General features: G+C 35.3%; 1 protein-coding gene across 3 annotated transcripts in view; it reads left to right on the plus strand.

Annotated features, from left to right (window-relative positions):
- The window catches only part of ROCK1 (Rho associated coiled-coil containing protein kinase 1), a 121,305-nt gene that overhangs the window by 86,119 nt on the left and 8,923 nt on the right, over nucleotides 1–26,263 (plus strand). For 2 of the 3 annotated variants that reach the window (XM_087707203.1, XM_087707204.1), the window contains exons 17-32: nucleotides 1,374–1,480; nucleotides 2,820–2,970; nucleotides 4,573–4,733; nucleotides 6,086–6,270; nucleotides 6,547–6,616; nucleotides 9,006–9,100; nucleotides 9,849–10,014; nucleotides 12,439–12,532; nucleotides 14,138–14,226; nucleotides 16,023–16,211; nucleotides 16,636–16,801; nucleotides 17,713–17,783; nucleotides 18,308–18,396; nucleotides 19,454–19,532; nucleotides 19,648–19,909; nucleotides 21,118–21,322. In XM_087707203.1, the coding sequence (XP_087563329.1) occupies nucleotides 1,374–1,480; nucleotides 2,820–2,970; nucleotides 4,573–4,733; nucleotides 6,086–6,270; nucleotides 6,547–6,616; nucleotides 9,006–9,100; nucleotides 9,849–10,014; nucleotides 12,439–12,532; nucleotides 14,138–14,226; nucleotides 16,023–16,211; nucleotides 16,636–16,801; nucleotides 17,713–17,783; nucleotides 18,308–18,396; nucleotides 19,454–19,532; nucleotides 19,648–19,909; nucleotides 21,118–21,322 (2,179 nt within the window). Of the gene's footprint in view, nucleotides 1–1,373; nucleotides 1,481–2,819; nucleotides 2,971–4,572; nucleotides 4,734–6,085; nucleotides 6,271–6,546; nucleotides 6,617–9,005; nucleotides 9,101–9,848; nucleotides 10,015–12,438; nucleotides 12,533–14,137; nucleotides 14,227–16,022; nucleotides 16,212–16,635; nucleotides 16,802–17,712; nucleotides 17,784–18,307; nucleotides 18,397–19,453; nucleotides 19,533–19,647; nucleotides 19,910–21,117; nucleotides 21,327–26,263 lie in introns of those variants that run through there. The other variant, XM_014067455.2, reaches the window with a different exon arrangement.

Genomic DNA, 26,263 nt, shown 5'->3' on the forward strand with positions numbered 1-26,263 from the left:
TCAAATGTGCCTGTGGAGACAAACCTGAAAGAAAAGATACATGCTATTAGAATCATGTGGCTGTGAAACTTGCAACTTGATTTTATACTATATTGTGGCTACCTAGAAGTACAGAAATCAACTGTAGGACAAGTAGAAAGGTGGAGGAGGAAAGGAGAAATTTTAGTAATGTTTTTGTTTGAGGAATGAAAGTCTACTTCCCCAAAGAACTCTGTGGTTTTAAATCCCAAGGGGAAAAATTCAAGCAAATGCTATTATTTTTTTATAGCTTCTTATAATAATATGAAAAGCTGTACTTGATTTAAACATAATTTATTGTTCTTACTCATTTATAAATAAATGTTTTATCAACTTAAAAAAAATTAAAAGCACCTGCAAAGTGTTGTTGTAAAGCAAAACTATATCCCTTGCATTGTGGATCCTCATGGGAAGGTAGAGAACATCCTTGAATCTACCTTAAAATACGTATAGTAAAACTAGATAAAATATGTTTGTTTGTGATTCTAAAGCAAGATTATGAATGCGTCCACTGTCCCAATTTCAGATATGTTTCTGGCTGGAAAAAAATACACAGCCTCAGCTTTCTTTGAAGCATTTCTGGCTTATATAGTTTGAGTTTTGTATAGTTTTGATTTATCTAATTTATATTTTTGTAGACTGCCTAGAATCCCACAATATAAAAAGAATGTTCACATTATTTCTACAAATAATGATCAGAATGTGAGAATAAAATACTTTCTCTCTTATCCTGCCTTAAATACTCTTGGCTCTCTTTATCTAGTACAAATAGTTAAGAAAATCAGTGTTTGAACAGAACCTAAATCATAGAATTAAATCCTATGATTTTATTTTTCACAGATATTACGTATTCATCATAAATACTAACTGTTTACTGAGAGTGAACAATAGATGGTGGGTTAAAATAATTTTCTGAGAAATATATAGGTCACGTAATGACTTTCTAAAAATTTTTTTACTTGTGCTACTCTACATATCTGTTGGGAAATTTGTGGATGTAATCTATTTGCATTAATAAATATAAATTATTCAAATCAATAGACTAGCATTTTAATGCAAATCTGACAATTCCTCATCTGCCATTTTAATTAAACGTGATCACTTAGCTTTTCTTGCATATACTTCATTTTCAATATTTATATGCATATTATATACCCATATGAAAATACATGTTTGCACATTTTCAGTTTAATTAATATTTTAATAAAAATTGAGAGCGTAGATTTAACATTTTCAGTATATTTTTATTTTCTTAATGAACTATCTTTGATATATGTGAGGTGTTTATATAGATAAACAATTTTTGTCCATCTGAAGTCAGAGATACAGTTAAAAATATTTAATTAATTCTATAGCTCGGATTACATCTTTACAAGAAGAAATCAAAGGTGTGAAAAACAATCTCGAGCGAGTGGAAGAAGAAAGAAAAAAGGCCCAAGACATGCTTAATCATTCTGAAAAGGTAAGGTAACTAAGTAATGAGGCACAAAGTCTTATGTAACATGGAGTAGAATCATTGAGTATTTAGAATAAAAAATATATCTTCATGTTTTTAGAACTACAGGTAAATGTACATTTGAAAATGATAGGAATACATAAAATTCAGTAAGACAATGGAAGAAAGGTGAACCAGAAATCAAATTGAGTCCTGTTGCTAAATTATAATTATTATTAAGTGGTAAGCCATGTAACACTTTGGATTTGTGGGAAAGATGGTTGGAATATATCGGGAATGGACATAGTACCTACTTGCACCTTATTGCAGCAACTGTGTCTACAATCGTATAGAGGAAAGAGAGTAGCTGCCATAAAGTGTAACCACCCCTCTGAGCCTCTGTTTTAGTTGGCAAAGTGCGGAGTGGAGCGGAATAGGCAGGCGAATATTCGAGAGCCTCTGCAATTGTTCATAAGGGTGAACAACTGCCATAGTGCTGCAACATTTGTAGTTTCGGGACAAGTTCATAAACACTAGGGGGTGCTTATTACGTAACTTCAAATGTTTGCTAAGGGAATGCTCATAACCCAAGGATTACCTGTATTCTTTTTAAGTAACTCATTTTAAATACATTCAATTTAAAGTTATGTTTTTCTTGACATACCTAAGCTTCACTTTCATTTAAAGTGGGCAGAAGCAGGCTTTTACAGCCATTTTACTTCTTTTCAAAGGAGTTCCTGGTCTATATTTTAGCTCTTTTATTCATAATTGGACCTATTTTCTTACTTCTCTGCATCTGTTGATCAGACTGCAACATTTTTATTCGGATCTATTTCATCTTTTTTCTCTTAGTCTCACAGCCATGCATTTTTCCCATTATTTTTCATATTGTTTACCATTTATGCATCTTATATTTCAATCCATAGCTTTCCATATGACACAGTCATCACCCAGTGATCCTATACATGTTGACTTCTTCTATCCACCATAGTTTTTATTATTTAGCAATCTAAAGAAATTTATCTATTACATCTGTGCCAAATGAAATATTACCTATTAATAGTAAGAGTAATCCTGATCCCTTTGACATATTTTGGTTAATATGCCATAAGCAAAACCAACACATAATTTTTCTCTCAAGTACATTTCACTCTATGCATGGTAGGGTTTAGAAACTATCATTCAAGTTAGTATATTATTGCCCATAATTCCACAGGCATTTTACTGATACATACTCAGGATCCAGTAGATGTACATCAAACTAAAAGGTATGTAGGAAGAAGAAAGGTACCGGAATGTATGATAAAATATGAATACTTGTCATATTTGGTATATCTGACACCATTTTATACAAAATATCTTGCAGGAGAAGAATAACTTAGAAATAGATCTAAACTACAAACTTAAAATGGTACAACAACGTTTAGAACAAGAAATAAATGAACATAACATAAACAAAGCTCAGTTAACTGACAAGCATCAGTCAATAGAAGAGGCCAAATCTGTTGCTATGTATGGTAAGTTCTTAAAGAATAAGCAATATAATTAGTGTTTATATATTTCTCTCTTTAAATAATTGTTTGCATATTCCTTTCTAATCTGTCTAGTTTCCTTGGCACCATCTAGTTTTCAACCACCACCTTTTGGGATCCCCCCCCCCTGAATTCCCTATCTGGCCTGAAGATCTTTGGTTTTCTGATTATTTCAGAATTAGAGGAGGGGTGTCAAACTTGTGGGCTGGTTGCATTACATGCTTGTCCTGCTCCCACCCGGTTTAGCGAAGGAGGGAAAAGTCCCAATACATCACGTGATGATGCTGTGACAATGCAGGTTTGAAAGTCCTGCATTAGAGACTAAGAGGGGTGTCAAACTTTCTGCCTGCGGGCTGGATGTGTCATGCGCTAGCCACCCCCTCCCCCTTTTTAGTAAAGGGGAAGAAGTTGTGATATGTCATGTGATGACATGTTGCAAGTTTGACATCCCTGGACTAAGCAGTCTAACCTGCATACTTTTCTGGGTTTGCTGTAAATTACGCTTTGGGGGAAAAAAAAGGAAATGTGGTACTGGGGGTATCAAGTTAACTTTCAGCATGATTCATCATAGTTCTGGAAATGCAGTAGATTTCTACAGAATATTAATCTGCTATTGTAGGGAAGTCTCTTTTACCAGAAACATGGCCTGCTGTAATGACATTGAGAGATGGAGCAGAGAGATGCTGCTTAGGGAATGATTAGATAAGAAAGGGCAGAGCCCACATCTATATCACGGGCAGAGAAAGAAACTCGGAAAGGAACGTTCTTACATTCTCAGGATGTAAAAGAGAAAACAGAAGATTTGTACTATCATACTTACAAGATTCTCTTAATGTAGCCTTACAACAAAGAATTAACTTGTCTGGTCATGTTTCCTATTTGCCTACCTGGGAAAGCTGATCCCTGCTGAGATGTGGGGTAGTTATTTTCTGTTATTTAATTACAAAAAAAATCTAGGTACCAGTCTCTGTTTCTCATATTGTTAATAAATTGGTAATAAACGAGAGAACAGCTGGCTATTCTTCAAGTATTATCTCAGCGTATGTAATTTATATGAATTAGGTATATCATTATACTACAGGTAACAATTCTAGGAGATTTTTTACCATAGATATTAATATAGCTGCCCCAAATTCTTAATGTTTTCTCTCACCTTTCAGGATATCTGAAAGATCTCATGAATACATTCTTTTTTGCTTTCTTAACGTACTTTCCAGGTAATTGTCACTTAGCAATCACTTGTTTGGCAACTGTTCAAAATTATGATGAGGCTGAAAATGTTACAGCTGGTCTTCAAACTTATGGCTACATGATAGTAATTTGGGCGCTTGGTAATTAGTGCACATTTATGACAGTTGCAGTGTTCCATGACCCACGATTTCCAGCTCCCAACAAGCAAATAGGGAAGCTGGCAGAAAACCACAAACAAAAGTCAAATGACATCACATTTAATGGCCCACAGTTATTTGCTTAGCAATTGAGCCAGAAATTGACCTGATGTTGTGACTTGGGCTTAGCGAAACATTAGTATAAAATCAGTAAGTGAGAACTACCTATATTTAGTTTTTGTTGTCTTTTTTCCCACAGAAATTGAAAAAAAGGTAAAGGAAGAACGAGCAGCAAGAGAGAAGGCAGAAAATAGAATAGTTCAGATTGAAAAACAATGTTCCATGTTAGACTTTGATTTGAAGCAATCACAACAGAAGATTGAGCACCTTACTGAACAGAAAGAGAGATTGGAAGATGAGGTAAGACAGTAATTTCTATACTCATGTGAACATTTCTTTTAGGCGTACTTGAACAATTACCTTTTATCTATGAATCCAAAAATCTCTGTAGCTTCAACTCTACCACAAAATTAATTTCACAAATTATTTATTTGTAAACTTCCCCACACCTAAGGCTCTGGGCATGATATTCTAAAATCTTTCCTGAATCTTAATTAAACAGTTGTAAATATAATTGGAAGGCCATTGACAGGTATATGAGACTTCTAATGAAACTACTTGAACCTTTGTTTTGTTACATTATGAAAAAATAGAAACATTAAAACTCTTTCTAATGATAAATTCTATATTAATTTATCTCTGATAACCTTCTCTTTCTCAATGTTGGCGCAGTGGTTAGAATGCAGTATTGCAGGCTAATTCTATTCAGCTGCTAGGAATTTGATCCTGACAGGCTCAAAATTGACTCAATCTTCCATCCTTCCAAGGTCTGTAAATGAGATTTCAGATTGCTGATCTTTGAGCTGGTTAGGATCGAACTCCTGGCATGCAGTAGAATTGACATGCAATATGTATTCTAACCACTGCACCACCACGTATCTTACAGAATAGAGTTCATTGTAATTTGGAGGAGTTGTAAAAGTTCATCCAGAAAGCATTTATAATAAAAAATGGTAATCCACCTAGTCTGGGTACTTTTCCTGGTTTAATCTGCTGAGTTGTTTTCCTTTATCTGGATCAGAGGAAGTTTGGCTTCAGGCACTAGCTTCTGGGCTCCAATCTCAGCTGTGGTGTTGTCTTTCCTGAAGACAAGCAGAACTAAACTACCATTAATTTTCACCAGAAGTCTCAAAATATTAAAACTTTGGAATTTATTAAGGCAAGCCCTTGTTGCTGTATATTCTTGCTGTACATATTCATATAGAATAGAACTCAAAAGGACTACATGGTTTGTAGATGTTGAGCATTTCATGCCAGAATTCCAGATATCTGAAGGCAAAATGCCTTTGAAATGGATTTTTAAGCATATTTTTGATTGAGATAATTTAATGCAAAGAAAAATATTGGTATAAGTATTGTTTTTGATCTCAGATATACATGCAGCAATCCAAAGCTTAAAGTAATGTTTTTGAATAGGCATGGATTGTGCCTGCCAGCAACTTAAAAAAAATGCTACCATCTTTTCCTGGGCTCACATGGTAGCCATGGAAGAAAATACATGCTTAAATTAAGGGAGTGCCAGAAGGGTACAAACCAAGTGCTTCAAAGCAGTTGTGAATGTGTTGTTAGCACCTCCATAATTCAAATAAATATTTTCCTGGATAATAATGCCAAATTATGTAGCAATAAATACATTTTTATTGTATTTTTAGGTTAAGAATCTGACACATCAATTGGAACACGAGATAAATAAAAGAGTGATGACACAGAATGAACTGAAGATGCATGCTATAGAAGCAGATAGTTTAAAGAGTTCTGAGAAACAGCTAAAACAGGAAATCAATGCATTGTTAGAAGCAAAAAGATTAGCAGAATTTGAGTTGGCTCAGCTGGCTAAGTAAGTTACATTTTTTATTATCAAAAAGAACTATATTGTAAAGGACTGCTTTTAGTAATGTGGTTTGTGCTATGTTTTATCAACATTTGACTTCACTATAGTTATGCAAATATCTCGTGGAAACACTCCATGAAAATGAATGGCATAAATATTTTAAATTCCTAGAGTTATAAAGTTGCCTGTTTTCTATTCAAATATTACTTCTATTACTTGATCTACTGAACACCTAATGACTAAGAGTTCAGAATAGAAATTCCTTTATTTTTTTCCTCAAAGGCAATACAGAGGGAATGAAGGCCAAATGCGTGAACTACAAGATCAGCTAGAAGCAGAACAATATTTTTCTGTAAGTATTCTTTATATTACACAAGCATTTAATTATGTTTTGTACAACTTGCATAAATATATAAATTCACTTTTAGATAATGTTTGTGTCTTAGAATGGGAAAAGTGATGAGTGGGGGAGGAAGAACAAGAAAGGCACACACGTAGCTGTTTTTTTATTACTGTTTGACTTCCACTTTTTTGTCTGCTGTGAAGCTAAAAAAATGATAAACATTCATTTTTCTTCCAGTTCTGGACTTGCTCTTGTTGACATTTTGGACACATGTATTAGGATAGGCTCAATAATATACCTGGCTTGACTTTCTGGGCCTAAAATCCCACTTTGCTATATTGGCACCTGTATTTTGAATTTCCAATAAGTCTGTCTCTGAAGAGACAGCTTTGTTTAAAGAATTGCTATACTAAATCATTTTTTTCACTAAATATCCAAGAAGCTACTTTTACAAATGCCTTCTTCCACTTTCATTATTATTTTTAAACAATTGGAACGCTCAAGGGAAAGGTTATTGTGATTGATTTGCTTAATGTCTGGCGTATATATCCCCCAAAAGCTCCTTAAAAACTCTTTTGAAAATAGAAAATCAGTTAACTAGACAAAGTAGTGAAAAAAGAATCTTATCGTATAGTGGTTTTTCTTTTTTGGGTTTGCAGAATTTTGATTGTAGAAAAACCAAAATTCCCATCAGCAGCTTAAATTGTACATTACATTGCATTTCACTGCACAAAAATATAGCACAGATCTAGGAAGAAGCTGTCCGATAGTTCAACCAACTACTGTGCCCTGGCCTTATCCATTATTTGATATTGGCCTGATCTTTTTAAAATATATGAATGATATTCCTTTAAGTGTATCTTGATGATGAGAGAGTGGATTTGTAAAACTAATAGCACTGGCAATTTATTCTTGAATGTTAATCTCAATTATAAAGTAATTATTCAGCTCTTACTTTATAATAAAAAGAGCCCAAACTGATTAACAATATATTTATATTAAATCATTGCAATATTAACACTTCACTTAATTCACAATGCTTTAAAAAAAATCCAATTTGGGAAGGACAGGAAGAAGGCCTAATTAGAAAAGACTTTCTATAGATCTTGTTCTTATTTTTCCTTGACAGCATTGATTAAAACTTCATTAAAAGGTGAAGTAAATATTCAATCTGACCTTTCCAAATGGAGATAATTTTTTTTATATCTCTTATGTATGTAAAATTGTAACCGAGTTTTTGATTCATCCCACATTTGTTTCCCAATTTTCAATTCATCAGTAGGTGAATTCATCAATTCAAGCAGGTATAACTATTTTCAAGCTAGCACTCATGAATCTCAGATTGACTTAACCATTATTTTATTTATCTAGATCATTTTCTTCTCTCCCCCCCCTCCCCGCCCAGATGGTTCTTGACTTACAATCACAATTAGGAGGGCAATTTCCATTGTAAATTGTTGTGGTTGTAAGTCAAGTCCAGCCTATTACATGACAACTTTTACGCGATCATTAAGTGAATCCAACTTCACAACCTGGCAAAAAAATGTCATAAAACTTATTTATATGAGAGCAGGATGCTGCAGTTGGATGTAAATGTGAGCCAGTTGCCTGAACACATGATGCAGGGGTGGGGCAACAGTTGTAAGTGCAAATATAGGTTTAAGTTGCTTTTTCATAACTTTGAACTGTCCTTAAGCTAATTGTTGTAAGTTGAGGGCTATCTGTATCTGTCTGCTGTACAGGTAGTCCTTGATTTGCAATCACAATTGAGTCCCAAATTTTTGTTGGTAAGCAAGACAGTTGTTAAATGAATTTTGCTCCACTTTATGACCTTTTTTGCCCCAGTTGTTAAATGAATCTCTGCAGTTGTTAAAATAGTAACATAGTTTTCAAATAAATCTGGCTTCCCTATTGATTTTGCTTGTCAGAAGGTCACAAAAGGTGATCACATGATCCAGGACACTATAACCATCATAAATACATGCCAGTTGCCAAGTGTCCATATTTTGATCATGTTATCATGGAGATGCTGCAACGTTAGTAAGTATGAAAAAATAGCCACTTTTTCAGTGATGTTGTAATTGAATGGTACTATACAAATGATTGTGAGTTGAGGACTACCTATGCTAGGCAGCATGAGGTGGAATTGATTTGAGTAAAAATTACACTGTTATCTCTTTGTTGCTAGCTTCATTGTACAATTTTTTAACTTTAATTTCTTAAAAAAATGTTGCAAGCTCTTTGAGAGTGGTTGTAAAAACTTGATATAAATAATACACAAATATAGATTGAATAATATGTAGCGCTTATCCTCATCCCAAGTTTGACTAATAAATGGGAATCTCTGGATTGTAACAATGTCTAAATGATGATGGTGCCTTTTTAAAACAAATTTCAGACACTTTATAAAACTCAAGTTAAAGAACTTAAAGAAGAAATTGAAGAAAAAAATAAAGAAACACAGAAAAAAATACAGGAGCTGCTAAATGAAAAGTAAGTCACTTTTATGGGCAGAGTCCTTCAAAAATTGAGATACTCATTGATATTTTGGATGCAATACTTAGGTATATACGTATGTATGTATTTTTTACATTTTTGAACTGCTCATCTCCCAGAAAGAGAAAAATCTTTTTTTATCACTTGGAAACAAAGGGATTTAAATATGATAATTTTGTGGATTGCTGCCTATATTTTAAGAAAATAGTTGAATTTTAAAATGTGCCTAAAAAGCAGCTTTGTTGGCTATTGAAATGTATGTACAATATTCAGTGAAACAAAAGTATAAATATGAGCTGTTTGTTTATTATTGTAAGATATAAACATAAAAGCTATAGTCCCAGCAGAAAAGGAAAATTCAGATAATTCAGTATGCAAGGATTTTTTTTATCTTACATATTTTTTTCAGTAGCAATAATGATCTCCTCGGGAATCTGATAGGGATTACAATTTATTCTTGTAATTGTCTTGTATTGAAACATAGTAGTTTGTATAATGCACAAGTCACTGGCCCTGAGTTAAACAATGCTGGGCTCACACCATATCGATCTGAGTCAAACAATCTCCATTATGGCTTATAGCATAACTATCATGATGGATAGTTGACAAATATGTCTAAAACAAACCTGATATCCTGATAGAACTTGTATCATAAGTTTAGCAACTACATTGCATTCTCTCTAAAAGAGCAGTGTAGTATTTTACACAATTAGTATTTTTAAAAAATAATAATTTTCTGTTGCAGAGAAGCTGTTGTTACACAGTTAGATCTGGCTGAAACAAAAGCTGAATCTGAACAATTAGCCCGAGCTCTCCTTGAAGAACAATATTTTGAACTAACACAAGAGAGTAAGAAAGCAGCATCACGAAACAGACTAGAGATTACTGATAAGGACAACATTGTCAGTCGGGTAAGATACATTTATATTTTTGTATCATGAAGTCAATTTATTATATTGTGAGAAAGAAATCTATTGTATCTTTAGTAATGTGACTACATCTGAGAGGTCACTATGAGGCATGCTTGTTTTTCTTACAAATCTTTATTAGCATGATGGTTGCATACATATAGTTAAAGAAGGATGAGGTTTCCTTTAATGAAATATGAAATTTTTTTGTATTGGGAATTACAGAATTATAGTTTAGAAAAGATTTTGGAGATCTTCCAGCCAACTCCCTGCTCAGGGAAAGAATCCTCATACCATCTTATATACATCCATTGATTGTTTGAAAACTTCCAGTGGTGAAGTCTTAGTAACTACAGAAAGCAGACTATTCTACTGCTTACTAGTTCTTTTAAAGCCCAACATACGCAGTTAGTTTATCACATTTTCATAGAATGTTATCTCCAGGGCTCCATCTTTGTCCTCTCTCTCTAGCCTCAGTATACTTCTTGTATTTTGGCAACCACAACTGGACACAATACCCAATGCAACGTAAGAGTGGAACTCTCACTTCCCACTGGACACTGCATCTCTGTTGATACTGCCTTAGATTCCATTAGCACTTGAGATAGCTGTAGCACATTGCTTGTTCATGATTAATCAGTAGGCTGTCAGAGCATTTGGATCCTTCACACAAGTACTGGTGCTGAGATAGAAGGTATAGCCAATAATGCACCTATGCATCTTGTTTTCCCTGCTTGAAGTGCATAAGTCTACATTTCTCACAACTAAACTGTTTTTTGTTAAATAAGGGCCAGTGTACAAGTCTGTCATTTTCTACCTCAATCCTATTTTCTCACCACCAAGCTTTCTGTAATCTGCAAAATTGATGAGTATCTGCTTGGTCCCCTTATCTGTGTCACTTATGAAAATGTTGAAGAGCACTCTGTTTTGCTCTACAAATCATGAATAATGGCTTAGCAGAATGTGTAAACTATTAGTGAGTTCATAACTAAGTAAGAAATTGTCTCCCAAGCTGAATATTACAATATATTGTACTATTTCCCAGGGTAATGTTTAACAAGTAGTTATGACTTGTGAGAAACTGTGTACACAGTTAGCTCTGGTTGAAACAAAATCTGATTTTAAACAGTTAGCTTGTGCTTTCTTCGAAGAGTTGAATGTTAAATCTGAATACTCTTCCTCACTTCCTGTTCACTTCCTCATACTGAAATAGAACCATTTAAGACCATAACTGGGTATGATTTTTCAGCTAGCTGCAAATCCATAGCTAGTGGCGTCATCCATCCCACATTGTTTTGTTTCATTAAGCAGCTGTGGTAAAAGTGGTCAAATCCTTAGTGAAGTATGAGTGTACTACATCTATAGTGTTCCTTTGATCTGTTAATCTATGCACTTTGTCAAAAGAAAAAAATGTGTTCATGTCCTATTTTTAATAAACCCACAATGACTTTTCTAAGGGCTTGCAAACTGATCTTTTCTAGAATTTTCCCAGTTGCAATTTCAATATGATTGATCTGGGAGCTTGTGAGGTTTCTCTTTTTTCTTTTTTAAGAAATTTATTGGTGCATTCATAATACATAAAATTTAGAGGTGTCCTGACTACAAAATAAGAAATCAACAGCTTACAAATAAAAGGAAAAAAATGACCAAAAAGAGATCATGAGTGGTCTGAACAAAAACACATCAGCCAAAAAAAAAAACCTCCCATCCAACAGGGGTTCAACTATCATCTAACCCCAAAGCCTGGGAGAATGGCCAGGCTTTTAATAGGTTCCTGAACAAGATCAGGGTAGGAGTCATCCAGATGTTATCAGCATTTTTCCAATCTTTTGGCACATACCTTGTACTCTTAACAGTTCTCAAAGATTACAGTCAGTGGTACTGAGATAAAATCTGCCAGTTTTTGACAGATTAAGTCCAAAGATTCAAGTTCATCTAAGCAGCTATTTGTTCTTTCACCTATTCCTTTCCTATTTTGACTTAGATTTCTGTTTTGCTTCTCCAGTGAAGTTTCCAGCAACTTGGATTACTATTTTCAACAGGTGCAAATAGGAATTAAATAATTTAAGTTCCCCCCTTTCCTTATCGCTATGTTGCCATTTTATCCTATTGGTAAACCAACTGTTTCTTTGATGTTTTTCTTGGACTTATATCAAATCAGTTTGACCGTGCTAACACATAATGTTGTCTTAAACTTAGTATTTGTATTAATATATTTTTGCTAATATCCACATGGGTAAAACATATGTTTAAACTAGATAAAATTTAAAAATAAGTTATGGAAAGATGAATTGCCATTAGCCATATAGTTGTGTCCATTCATTCTTCAATTCCATAATAGAAGCAGTATACTTCTCCAAAATTTTTATTTCTTTTTTTCAACAATTAGCCAAATGCAGCTGATGTTATTGTTTTATTTTCCTTTAGCTTGAAGAAACAAATAATACATTAACCAAAGATGTGGCCTTTCTAACAAAGGAGAATTCTGACCTAAATGGAAATATTAAAAAACTTGAAGAAGGTATTTCATATTTTCAATTACATTGTTTGGAAGAAAATCAACACCTTTTCAATACTATCTTATACAGTAAGAGAAATGGTCTTTCAATATTGCAGCAGCAGAATATGGTTTGGTATTCTATAGATATTGCTTTATAAATGTGGGAGGGGGGATTTGGCCAAAAGATGTAAATATTATTGAACTAATTCAGAGATTTTAAGTGTGATTGTAGTTATACTCAAGAAGGCAAGGTTCAGTCTTTGTAAATTAGGAAAAATGTGAGATAACATGAGAACACAACGAATTCTTGGTGTACATATATGAATGATTATCAGAATGTATGAGAAATGGTATAGGGGGTCTTGTTTAATGTTTTAGGTAAAAATAACATTTTAGGGAAGAAATTCATCAGCATTTTAAAATTTATTTCAGAAAGTATCTAGCGATTCAGGCAATATTTGAAATGGTGTCATCTTCACATCCATCCACATGCTCAAATCAACAAAGGAATATTCTTGAAACAGTTTAACTAACCATTTTTAAGATTTTGCACCTTCACACTTTGAGTAGTGAGTTTAAAGGGGTATTACAAATGGTTGAGATAGTCCTTTTAAAAACAAACCCTCATATTTTTTATTTTTCTTCTCTCATTATTTCCACTTTTGTTTTGTTGTATTAATTTCTCATGGTTTTGATTCCTTTGGGTTATTTTAATAGAAAATGAAATAAAGCTTCTTATAAACAGGAACAGAATTTAAGAGTCAATAATATACAGGTAGTCCTTGACTTATGACTGTAATTGGGACTGTAAATAAGTCATAAGTTTTTATAGATGTAAGTTGAGGCACTCATGTAATCAGAAGTAATCTGCTGGCCTTTTAGTAGCAGTTGTTAAACAAACAACATGGTCTTTAAGCGAGCCTATTCTTTTGCAAGCACTATTATGAGTAGCAGTCACACAGAATGCTGCATTGGACTGTACAGTAACCATTCCATGGCCACCATAAATTTGGTCAACTGGTTGTAAGCTGAGGACTATCTGTAATGACTTAGACAGTCATCCTATATTTATTTAATGGAACAATAAATTTCTCTCAGATTTAAGCATCTACTGTATGGTCTGTTTTATTTTTCCATTGTTTGTCACATTGCATGCACATGCACTTTATACCTAATTTTTGAAAACCAAGAATGGCAATAACTTAAGCTTATCAGTTTGGACATTGTGTCAGTTGATATACAGATCTTAATTAGCAAAGAAAGTGATTCTAGTTTTTTTTATGAATTGCAAGTAATAACTACGTAGTCTAGACTAACTGTAGTTCATTTGCTTTAAATATCATTTTTATGTTTCATGTATTGTACAAAACTAAACACATTACCATTACGTTTGCTAGGTTCACAAAACACAGTGAGTCAAAAATTATATTAGGAATTCGCTTAATAAATCAACCAAGCCTGCCTATTTAAAAGCTAAGCACTTTCCATCCTGAATAATTCTGGACTGAATATGTGGGGGCAGGACCCTGTTCTGTTTCTATTAAATTAAGATTTAACAAAAGAGAGAAAGTATTTGTGATACTGATGCAATAAAATCCCACATATTCTTTTTTTTTTTTCAACAAGAGTATATATTGAAAAAAGAAGAGGAATTGAACATAATTAGAACACAGTATGAAAAAAACTTGAGCAATGAAAGGACACTTAAAACACAGGTGAGTGTATTTTGGTAGGTTGATGGAGATGTGTATTTTAAAGGACAGCTATTTTAGATTATTCATTCATTTATTAATACATTTATATGCCGCCCATCATGCTATCCAAAGTGACTCTGGGTAACTTACAATAAATATAAAAACAAATTACAAATATAAAAACTATTTAAAATTCCAAAGTTAAACACAGGCTAACAAAAAAAACCTTAAGGATTCATGCAGAGTGGTAGTGAGACATTCTCTTATCATTACTGGCAACTATTGCCAACCTAGTGCACTTCTATTGGGACCCTAAGTAACCAGCCAGGTTTTAAGGCCCCTCCTGAAGGCCAAAAGAGTAGGGGTGAATCTCGCCTCCAGTCAGAACGCAGGACCATAGTAGAACAGGCTTTTCTCCTGGACTCTGCTAGCCTTGGCTGATGGAATCTGCAACAGGCCTCTTCTGCCAGAATGGGTGGGGCAGGCTAATCCCATTGGAGCCAGACGGCTCTTCAGATAACCTGGACCCATGCCATCAACACCTTGAATTGGACCTGGAAGCAGATTGACAACCAGTGCATCTCATGTAACACTGTTATTACATTAGACCTCCAAAACAGTTCATGCTGCCGAATTCTGAATCAATTGTAGCTTCCAAATATTCTTCAACAGTAGCTCCAAGTAGAATGGATTGCAGTAATCAAAACAAGAGATAACCAGGGCATAAGTGACTAAGCATACATCTGCTAAAATATAGTGCTTTGGTTCTTCATAAAGAATTTTGTTTTTCTGAATTTTAATTCATATAATAACAGGAAAAAAACCTAAATATATTGGTCAGCCTTAGAGAGCCTGTACCATATTTCTTTTAATTGTGATTTCAGAAAATGAGCTTTGCCTTGTAATGTATATACAGCCTTCTCATAAGCATTTGCCATTATTCTCATTAATAATTAAAATACCTGTATAGAAATTGTGACTCAAAAATTAGTAGTTAGGTCAGTAATGAGTTGTCTTTCATACAGATATATTGTTTTCTGAATAGTAATACATATGGTTTCTTTACATCAAATAAAACAGAGAAACACTGTTGATAGTCAATGGTATCCTAGATAGTTCAGTGGTCTGATGTAATAAAGGCAGATTACTACATTTATGAATATTTAGATGACAAACATTTAGAGACGCTAACGCTTCCACAAGAGCCAATTTGTTGTTGTGGTTAACACACCAGGCTAAAAATTGAAAGATCATTAATTCTAGTTATGTTTTAGGTAAAAAGCCAACTAAGTGATTTTGATCCAGTTATTTTCATCTCTAGGAAGAAGGCAATGGCAAACTACTTCCAAAAATGTTGCCAAGAAAACTTATCAGATTTGCCTAATATTCTCCAGGAGTGAATACTGACTCAAAAGACACATGTACAAAAAAGTGCTTCCTTAGGTAGCTCATGGTTATTCGTATGAGTTAGAATAGAAGTCACTTAAGCCTATAAATGTATTGCAGATGGATGTGAGATTTATATTTGTTTAGTAAAACTAATTTTATGTTGTGAAATGTAATATTTGAAATTGTTTTACTAAGTAAATGGTGAAATGGCTTCCAAGAGAAGATGTTAATTAACCGAAAGTAAAGCTATTAATGATCTGTTGTCTCTTTAATAGACTAAGCTGAGAATGTTCTTCATAAAATATTCAGATGGAAAAATAATATTTATTGATATTTATTATCTAGATAGAAATCTTCTGTGCTTACTTTCCAAAGTTAATTTGTTTTAATGTGTCTACTTTGATTTTCTCCTATTTAATATGCAATAGGCTGTCAACAAATTGGCTGAGATTATGAATCGAAAAGATTTTAAACTAGATAGGAAGAAAGTAAATATGCAAGATTTCAAGAAAAAAGAGAAGGAAAACCGAAAGTTGCAGTTGGAACTTAACCAGGAAAAGGAGAAATTTAATCAGATGGTAACAAAATATCAAAAGGAGCTTAATGAAATGCAAGCGGTAAGACTTTTTAACATAATTATCAAATAGATTCACTGATCATATACTTTTTGAAGCCAGAGTTATATTTCAGATTTAAAAGATGTATAAAATTCAGTTTGTTCAAACATTGTGGTTAATTTGTATAATCTCTGTTGACTGGGCTTAGTAAATCAATATCTGAATATGATATTCAGATACTCTGCAAACTTCTTTCAGTGGCCTAGAAGTTCATTTTCCCACCTAATATTTCCCAGCAGGAACCAGAATAACCTTAAACAATGTGCTCTACAGCTCTCCATGAAAGTGATATAAGTGAAAAATTGTTTATGAATACTGACTTTACTATTAATTACTGGTAATTACTATTAATTACCAGTTGAATTCATAATAAGTATTGGAAGAATGGTTTACCATTCTTACATTTTACTTCTGTTGAATACAGCAACTGGTGGAAGAGTCCACATACAGGAATGAACTTCAGATGCAGCTGGACAGTAAAGAAAGTGATATAGAACAATTGCGTAGTAAAATTTTAGACTTGCAGCAGGGCATGGACTCTACTAGTGTTGCCAGCCTTCAGGCTGATGAAACAGATGGAAGTGTTACAGGTAAGAGAGTAACTATTTGTAATTCTCCATTATGTTAGACCAAAAATACTATCCTGTTTAGATAAGATGTTTTTCTTTTTCTCTATTTATATTTTATACATGTGAATGGTAAACAAAAATAGATTTTATCATCACAAGGATGTGTGAATTTTTATGTTTACATCACTATTTTGGACAAAAACATACACTATTAATTATTCTTGGTATGCAGCTTATCACCTTCATATCACAGAGTCCTTAGTTCAAAATAAGTAACTTGATTTGGATGTATTATATATTTTGATTTTTTTAAATGTGAGAATCGAGAATTTCATCAGCTAATACTTAATTTTAAATTAAGCTTCAAGTCATAAACTTGTTCTTTCATTTTATCGTTCTCTGTCATTTAAAATTGAATAAATTGCTTTTTTTCTTATTCTTTATATTTAGCTGATTCTCTCTACATTCCTTATTTATTTCTCTTCTGTTCTTAACTTCTGTGAGTAATGGGACAAATGGGGACTTCTTGCTTGCTCTTTTGCACTTTCATTGTGGCTTTCAATTACTATATATTTATGCAAAATATTTAATTGCTCCCACTTTATTATGAAATTAGGAATATAGCTTTTGTAAAACACCTTTATGCTGAAACAGTTGGCCATTGAGATCCTGACAACTAAGTTAAAACATATCAATTGAAAGTGTTGGATGTAAGTTATAACCTCTTTGCAGGTTTTGTAATAGTGCCATGGTATATGAATTTGTGACTAGGCATGAAAAAAGCTTCAATCCTTGTTCTTGTTTAGCTAAGCTTACTTGTTGCTATTTTATTAGTCTGTTTGATCATTGCTAATGGCTGCATGAAAGCAATTCTTTTCTTTGGAATTCTCTACAAATAAAATGTTAACCAGTATATATTGGTTTTTATACAGAATCAAGAATAGAGGGCTGGCTTTCAATACCAAACAAAGGGAATATTAAACGTTATGGATGGAAGAAGCAGGTATGCATCGACTTGCCTTTTATAAGCCAAATCAAGTACTGATTTTGACTTGAATTAGAGTACATATAAAGAAAAATGTGTGTTTACAATGGGAATTAATACATTCAAATTCAGATACAAAATGTTACAGTAAAGAAAATCAGGAGAAATTATTATATGAAATCTTGTCTACTGTTAAAATAATTTTATATACAGTTTATATTTAAATATTTTATAATTTATATTTATCATACCGTGCAGAACCTGAAATTATTTAACCCAGATATGAAAATATTTTGATACTAATGTATTTAAAGTGTTACCAAAAGTGTAATATGACTAAATCATTTTATATTATATTTGTATTTGTCTTTCATTATAATATACAGGTTAATATACAGTTTAAATTTCTATGGATACTCATATTACTAGACCTCACACCTTATGTTTGCCCAGAAAAATTGATTTGCTTTATATGACTTTTATCACGAGCAATCATAACATAGGCACTTATAGTGTCTTTTCGTTTCCTTTTTCCCCACCAGTATGTTGTGGTCAGCAGCAGGAAGATTCTATTCTATAATGATGAACAGGATAAAGAACAATCTAATCCATCTATGGTATTGGATATAGAGTACGTTTACCTAATATCAATTTGAAATATAAGTGAAATAATTTTAAAGTCTAAAAAGACTGTAGGTGATTGTTGAAGTGTAATTAATTTTGGTTATCCTTCTTCCTAATAATTTTCCAAATATTTCCTCTAAACATTATCTCTTAACCTTTTTTTGGATTCTGTATTATATTTGTTTCCACATAGTAACAATCTTGTAATTTATACTTTTTGGGTTTATTTTTGGTTTTGCAAATAAATTGAATCAACTCTTAGGGACCATGTGGATATATTTTGGTCAGGGTTTATATTGCTTAAGGAGAAATTGTGTTTTTAGAAGATGACAGAATATTCTTGTAGTATTTTGTGAACAATAAGTAAGATAAATAAGTATAAATACATGTAAGTATTTAAGGGTATATGTGTGTGTGTGTATGCACACAGTGATAAATATTTAATGTTCACAAACTTGTAATTGTGAGGTGCAGAAATATAGAACTAATACAATATAGAATTTATGATTAAAATTTAACTATGGTTGTTACAGAAATTATATTGACATTGTAGACATGTCATCAAATGCATTTTATCCAATATGCACTCTGTTGCCAAAATCAGACTGATCATTATCATTGGAATTCTTTTGTTTTAAGATGATTAAAAGAATTCAAAATTGTGTTCATTTTTAATAGTCTAGATTTTGTAAAAGTCTTCTAAAATTAAAAACTTCAGCTGTATATTTTACTTTAGTGCAATATTGTGGCCACTGCAGTTATAATACGTATGTATTATATGTATATGTATGTATTGTTTGAGAGTATAGATTACATAAAGATGTTTACATTCACTATAAAAACTATAAAAACTTCATTAGTGTTCTTTTTCTGGTATTTTAATAGTTATGCATTTTTTAAATTTATGAATACTATGTTGGCATGGCCATCACCTATTTTTGTAAGAAATATCACCTGTGAATATGGGATATTAACATGAAACAGTCAATGTTATATTGTTAAATTAGATGATAAATTTGCCTTGTACGGAGAATGATTATTAACACTATGTAATTTCATTTTAGTAAATTGTTCCACGTTAGACCAGTTACACAGGGTGATGTTTATAGAGCAGAAACTCAGGAAATACCCAAAATATTTCAGGTAAAGCATTTGCGTATTTGTTTTTAAATATTAGTTACTTATACAGTTTGTTCATTCACTTAATGTGTATTTACACAAATCTTTACATTTTTTTGTTTTGTTTTGCTTTACTCAGATCTTATATGCCAACGAGGGAGAGTGTAGAAAAGACTTGGAAGTAGAATCAGTACAGCCAGCAGAGAAGACAAATTTTATGCATCATAAAGGGCATGAATTTGTACCAACTTTATACCATTTTCCAGCCAATTGTGAGGCTTGTGCCAAGCCTCTATGGCACGTATTTAAACCACCCCCTGCAGTTGAATGTCGGCGATGCCATGTTAAATGCCACAAAGATCATTTGGATAAAAAAGAAGAATTAATAGCACCATGTAAAGGTATGGCATATGATTGTTTTTAACTATTGTTCAATTTGTTTCTAACAGTTTCAATACAGGGTATGCATATATGAAGTTGTTGCTGAAATTGTTGACCTAAATCCTGATTAATTTGCCTAATTTGGCTGGAATCCAGTGTCTGTGTGTGTGTGTGTGTGTGTGTATGTTTGTTTATAAATCTAATTGAGTTCAGATGGATTTATGTTTTTGAGCAAGCATTTGTTACAGTGTGCTGCTTGTTTGGATCCAACCCTTTTCTGTTTACCTTCAACACTCCAGTGTACTATTCTGATTTTTAGTTAGGTAGTTCATTAGTATGGCAGAGTAAACTAAATAGTCTATGTTTCAAATGAAACAAAATACAAATGTAAAACTACAGCTACACAGTTGAAAAAACTTGTTTTGGTCCATCATCAAAATATCATTTTTTGAAAATAAATTCTGTTGCAGTTTTTTTTGCAAGGATAGTCTGTTCATTGTTGTCTCAATCACAAGCAAATCCATCATAATTAGAGAATCAAGACCTTCTAAAAATATTTTAGCTAGTGGACAGTAATGCATATCCATATGTCTGCTTCACTTTAATGAGAGGAACTTCTATGTTTTTTATCCCATTAGATAACTATCTGCCAATATTCCTTAGGAATTAAACTGGTCTGTTTCCAAAGGGACAGAGGAGTCATATGGTTCCAATGACCTTCCAACAAAAGTTTCACATACTTTAACCAAATATAGCATTTGGGGAAAATTCTGTGCCCATCTGGGATAGTGAAAGGATTGTATTGCTGTTGCTGATCTTTGCATTTGGTTGACTTGGAAAAACTACACCCAAATATTTAAAGATTATAACTTGTTCTGTTGTCTAATCATTTAACTATCAGGATGAACTCTAAATGCTGTGCAAAAATTGAGATCTTGATTTTATTATAATTTATCTCATATGCTTTCTTATAACAATACCTAGTAGGTAAGCTTCTTAGATGAATCTTAGGTTTTTATGACTCAGCACCAGACTGTTAATGAAAGTCAGTAAGCTCTTTTATTTTTTATATTCTATGTATTTTAAATGCTGTTTTTGTGCATCAGTACAGGCTCTTATTGGAAGGAAAAGCAGATAGTGATGATAATTAATGTAACTTGCAAGAAAAGTGGTCTATATATTCTTTTTTCTCAAAATAGTTTGGCTCTGTTCGTTTTGTTCCCAATAGTAAGTTACGACGTAACTTCAGCAAGAGACATGTTGCTGTTGGCATCCTGTCAGGAAGATCAGAAGAAATGGGTTTCTCATTTAATAAAGAAGCTCCCCAAAACACCACCATCTAGTTTTGTTCGTGCTTCACCGAGGACTCTTTCCACAAGATCTACAGCAAATCAGTCATTCAGAAAAGTTAAAAATACTTCTGCAAAAGCTAGGTGAGATATGAACAGACATGCATTTTAATCTTTTTCCTAACAGAAAACCAATTATAAATAGATTTTAATACAAAAATATATAACAGAATTATCAGTATATTTGAACATTGTCACATTGATATGAAGTCATGGTCAGTAACAGGAAATATTATAAAACTAATTACATGAAATGTTTCTTCTGTAAATGTTTTGCTAAAGATAAATTAAAAGCCTATATTGGGTATGCACAGTCTTTTCATGTGAAACCAGATGTTGTGATTTGTAAATTATAGTTTATAGCTTGGGGCACAATTCTCAGTTATTTAAGAATTCATATTAAAATAAATAATGGCTGTACAAGCAATGTGCAGTATATAAACCCAATCTTATTATACCTAGTATGCTTTCAATCATACATGTAATACAGGTAGTTTTTGACTTACAACCACAATTGAGTCCAAACTTTCTGTTGCTAAGCAAGACATTAATTGAATTTTGTCCCATTTTACAATCTTTCTTGCCACAATTATTAAGTGACTCACTGCAGTTGTTAAGTTAGTGACAATCATTAAGTGAATCTGGCTTCCCATTGACTTTGCTTGTCAGAAGATCGCAAAAGGAGATCACAGGACTTGGGAAAACTGCAACTGTCACAAATACAAATGAAACTCAAAAAATTAGAATATCGTGCAAAAGTTCATTTATTTCAGTAATGCAACTTAAAAGGTGAAACTAATATATGAGATAGACTCATTACACGCAAAGCAAGATAGTTCAAGCCGTGATTTGTCATAATTGTGATGATTATGGCTTACAGCTGATGAAAACCCCAAATCCACAATCTCAGAAAATTAGAATATTGTGAAAAGGTGCAATATTCTAGGCTCAAAGTGTCCCACTCTAATCAGCTAATTAAGTCATAACACCTGCAAAGAATTCCTGAGCCTTTAAATGGTCTCACAGTCTGGTTCAGTAGGAATCACAATCATGGGAAAACTGCTGACCTGACCATTGTGCAGAAAACCATCATTGACAACCCTCCATAAGGAGGGAAAGCCTCAAAAGGTAATTGCAAAAGAAGTTGGATGTTCCCAAAGTGCTGTGCAAAGCACATTAATAGAAAGTTATGTGGAAGGGAAAAGTGTGGAAGAAAAAGGTGCACAAGCAGAAGGGATGACTGCAACCTGGAGAGGATTGTCAGGAAAAGGCCACTCAAAAGTGTTGGGGGCTTTCACAAGGAGTGGACTGAGGCGCTGGAGTCAGTTCACACAGACGGATCCTGGACATGGGCTTCAAATGTCGTATTCCTCTTGGCAAGCTGGTTGGTTTGGTTTGGTTTATTAGATTTATATGCCGCCCTTCTCCCAAGGACTCAGGGCAGCATACAATATTAAAAGAAATACATAATACCAAAGTTTAAAAAAAATTAAATAGAATATACCAAACAAACCCAATTAGAATTGACAATAACATTTTTTTAAAATTTACAATGATCAATAATTTATTTTGTTTTTTTCAGGCCAGGCTGGCTTGCTGGAAAAGCCAACTTTTTAGGGCGCGTCGGAAGGATTGGAGGTCGGGGATTATACGAAGCTCTGGGGGCAGCTCTTTCCAGAGGGAAGGCGCTCCACAGAGAAGGCTCTCCCCCTGGGGGTTGCTAGCCGACACTGTCTGGCTGATGGCACCCTGAGGAGGCCAACTCTGGGATCGCACTGGACGGTGGGAGGCTACCGGTGGCAGTAGGTGGTCTCGCAGGTACCCTGGGCCTAAGCCATGGAGCCCTTTGAAGGTCATAATTAGTTCCTTGAATCACACCCGATAGACAACCGGCAACCAGTGCAGGCCGCCTAAATGGGGTGTAACATGGGAGCACCTAGGTGCCCCCATGATAACCCGCGCAGCCGCATTCTGGACCAGCTGAAGCCTCCAGGTGCTCTTCAAGGGCAGCCCCATGTAGAGAGCGTTACAGTAGTCCGGGCGACAAAGGACGAGGGCATGAGTGACTGTGCACAGAGCATCCCGATCCAGGAAGGGGCGCAACTGACATACCAGGCAAACCTGGTAAAAGGCCCTCCTGGTCATGGCCGTCAGGTGTTCTTCTAAACTAAGCCGCGTATCCAGGAGGACGCCCAGATTGCGGGCCCTCTCTGAGGGGGCTAAAATTTCTCCCCCTATCATCAAAGATGGAACAAGATGCACAAATCAGGATGACGGAAACTACAGCCACTCAGTCTTGGAGGGATTGAGCTTGAGCCTGTTCCTCCCCATCCAGATCCGCACAGCCTCCAGGCATCGGAATATCACGTCGAGGGCATCGTTTGGGTGGTTTGGGGTAGAGATGAAAAGTTGGGTATCATCAGCATATTGATGATACCGTACCCCAAAACCACGGATGATCTCACCCAGTGGTTTCATATATATGTTGAACAGGAGGGGTGAGAGAACTGCACCCGACAAGTGACGCGCCTTGGGGTCGATCCCTGCCCTCCAGTCAACACAAACTGCGACCAATCCGACAGGTAGGAGAAGAACCACCGTAAAACGGTGGCCCCCACTCCTAACACCCTGAATCATCTCAGTAGGATACCATGGTCGATGGTATCGAAAGCCGCTGAGAGGTCTAATAGGACCAGGACAGAGGAGCTGCCCCTGTCCCGGGCCCGACAGAGATCATCGACCAACATGACCAATGCCGTCTCCGTGCTGTATCCGGGCCTGAAACCCGACTGAAACGGATCCAGGTAGACAGCTTCATCCAGGGACTGGGGAAGCTGACGTGCTACCGCACTTTCAACAACCTTCGCTACAAAGCGAAGGTTGGAGACCGGATGATAGTTGGCTAAAGAAGCAGGGTCCAGGGAAGGCTTCTTAAGGAGGGGCCTCACCACCGCCTCCTTCAAGGACCCCTCTCTCAACGAAGCGTTGGTAATTGCCTGGAGCCAGCCTCGTGTCACCTCCCGGGAAGCCGAGACTAACCAAGAGGGACACGGATCCAGCACACAAGTGGCAGCACTGAGTCTCCCCATAATCCTGTCCATGCCCTCGGGGGTCACAGGGTCAAACTCATCCCAGATGGTCTCCACAAGATTCATCCCCATCGACTCGCCCGAATCTACCCAGTCAGAGTCCAAGCCTGTCCGGATCTGAGCGATTTTATCCTGTAGATACTGAACAAATTCTTCAGCCCTACCCTGCAAGGGGTCTTTCCAAGCTCCTTGGTTAAGTAAGGAGCGGGTCACCCTAAACAGGGCGGCTGGGCAGTTGTCTGCGGACGCGATAAGAGCGGAAAAATGTTGCCGTTTTGCCGCTTTTATCGCCACTAAGTAGGATTTAATATGAATTCTTGCTAGTGTTCGATCAGATTTGGACCGGCTGGCCCTCCAACCACTCTCTAGGCATCTTTTCCAGCGTTTCATCTCCCGGAGCTCCTCGGTAAACCAGGAAGCTACCCGGGATCGACACCGGGTCAGAGGCCGCAAAGGCACAACATAATCCAAAGCCCCAGTGGTCGCCCTATCCCAGGCTTCCACAAGGGCTTCGGTCGAGTTGTGAGCAAGGGATTCAGGAAAAGTCCCAAGCTCCATTAGGAACCTTTCAGGGTCCATCAGGCGCCTGGGGCGGAACCATCTAGTCGGTTCCACCTCCCTGCCGTGCGGGGTAGCAGTATGGAAGTCAAGCCTGATGAGGAAATGATCCGACAATGACAAGGGTTGGATAAAAATATCCCCTAAATCTAGATCATTCATCCACTGCCCAGAGACAAAAATCAGGTTGAGCGTGTGTCCCCCATTATGGGTGGGGTCTTGAATTATCTGAGTTAGGTCCATAGCCATCATGGAAGCCATGAACTCCCGAGCTGACTTGGATGTCTCGCCAATGGAAGGCAGATTGAAATCCCCCAGGATCATAAGCCTGGGGAAATCAACCTTTAATCCAGCTAACACATCCAGCAGCTCCAGCAGGGCCGATGAAATGTAGCAGGGAGACAGGTACGTAACAAAAAGTCCCACCTGAACTCCAAGGCCCCATTTCACAAAAAGGGACTCACACCCGCCTATCTGAGGCACAGTGACCTCCTGAGGTCTGAGACTCTCCCTAATAACCACCGCCACCCCCCCACCCCTGCCCTGGGCTCTCGGCTGGTGAAACGCCTGGAAGCCTGGTTGGCATAATTCACTAAGGGGAACACCCCCCTCATGGCCCAACCATGTCTCCGTAATGCACGCCAGGTCCGCTCTACCCTCTTGTATGAGGTTGTAATTGAGGGGAGCCTTATGTGCCACGGACCTGGCGTTAAGTGACACCAGCCGGAGACCAGGGTCCTGTAATCCCGTGCATCCAGGGGTGTGAGAAGGGTGATGCAGAAGAGCTGAAGGCCGCTATTGAAGCATCCTGGTCTTCCATAACACCTGAGCAGTGCCACAGTCTAATAGCTTCCATGCCACGCTGCATTGAGGCAGTAATTACTGCAAAAAGGACCCAAACCAAGTACTGAGTACATATGCATGCTTATACTTTTCAGTCCGATATTGTTTCTATGTACAATCCTTGTTTTATTGATTGCATGTAATATTCTAATTTTCTGAGATTGTGGATTTGAGGTTTTCATGAGCTGTAAGCCATAATCATCACAATTATGACAAATCGCGGCTTGAACTATCTTGCTTTGCAAGATAGTTATCTCATATATTAGTTTATCTCATATATTAGTTTCACCTTTTATCTCATATATTAGTTTATATCTCATATTAGTTTATCTCATATATTAGTTTCACCTTTTAAGTTGCATTACTGAAATAAATGAACTTTTGCATGATATTCTAGTTTTTCAAATTTCACCTGTATGAACCAGTCGCCAAGCAGCCAAATTTTGATCACGTGACCAAGGAGATGTTGCAACGATGTAAGTGTGAAAAATGGTCATAAGTCACTTTTTTCCAGTGCTGTTGTAACTTTGAATGG

This window comes from Thamnophis sirtalis, unplaced genomic scaffold, assembly GCF_051295495.1.
Source record: "Thamnophis sirtalis isolate CommonGarterSnake01/CBP01778 unplaced genomic scaffold, rThaSir2_p1.2 scaffold_2, whole genome shotgun sequence".
Lineage (NCBI taxonomy): Eukaryota > Metazoa > Chordata > Lepidosauria > Squamata > Natricidae > Thamnophis > Thamnophis sirtalis.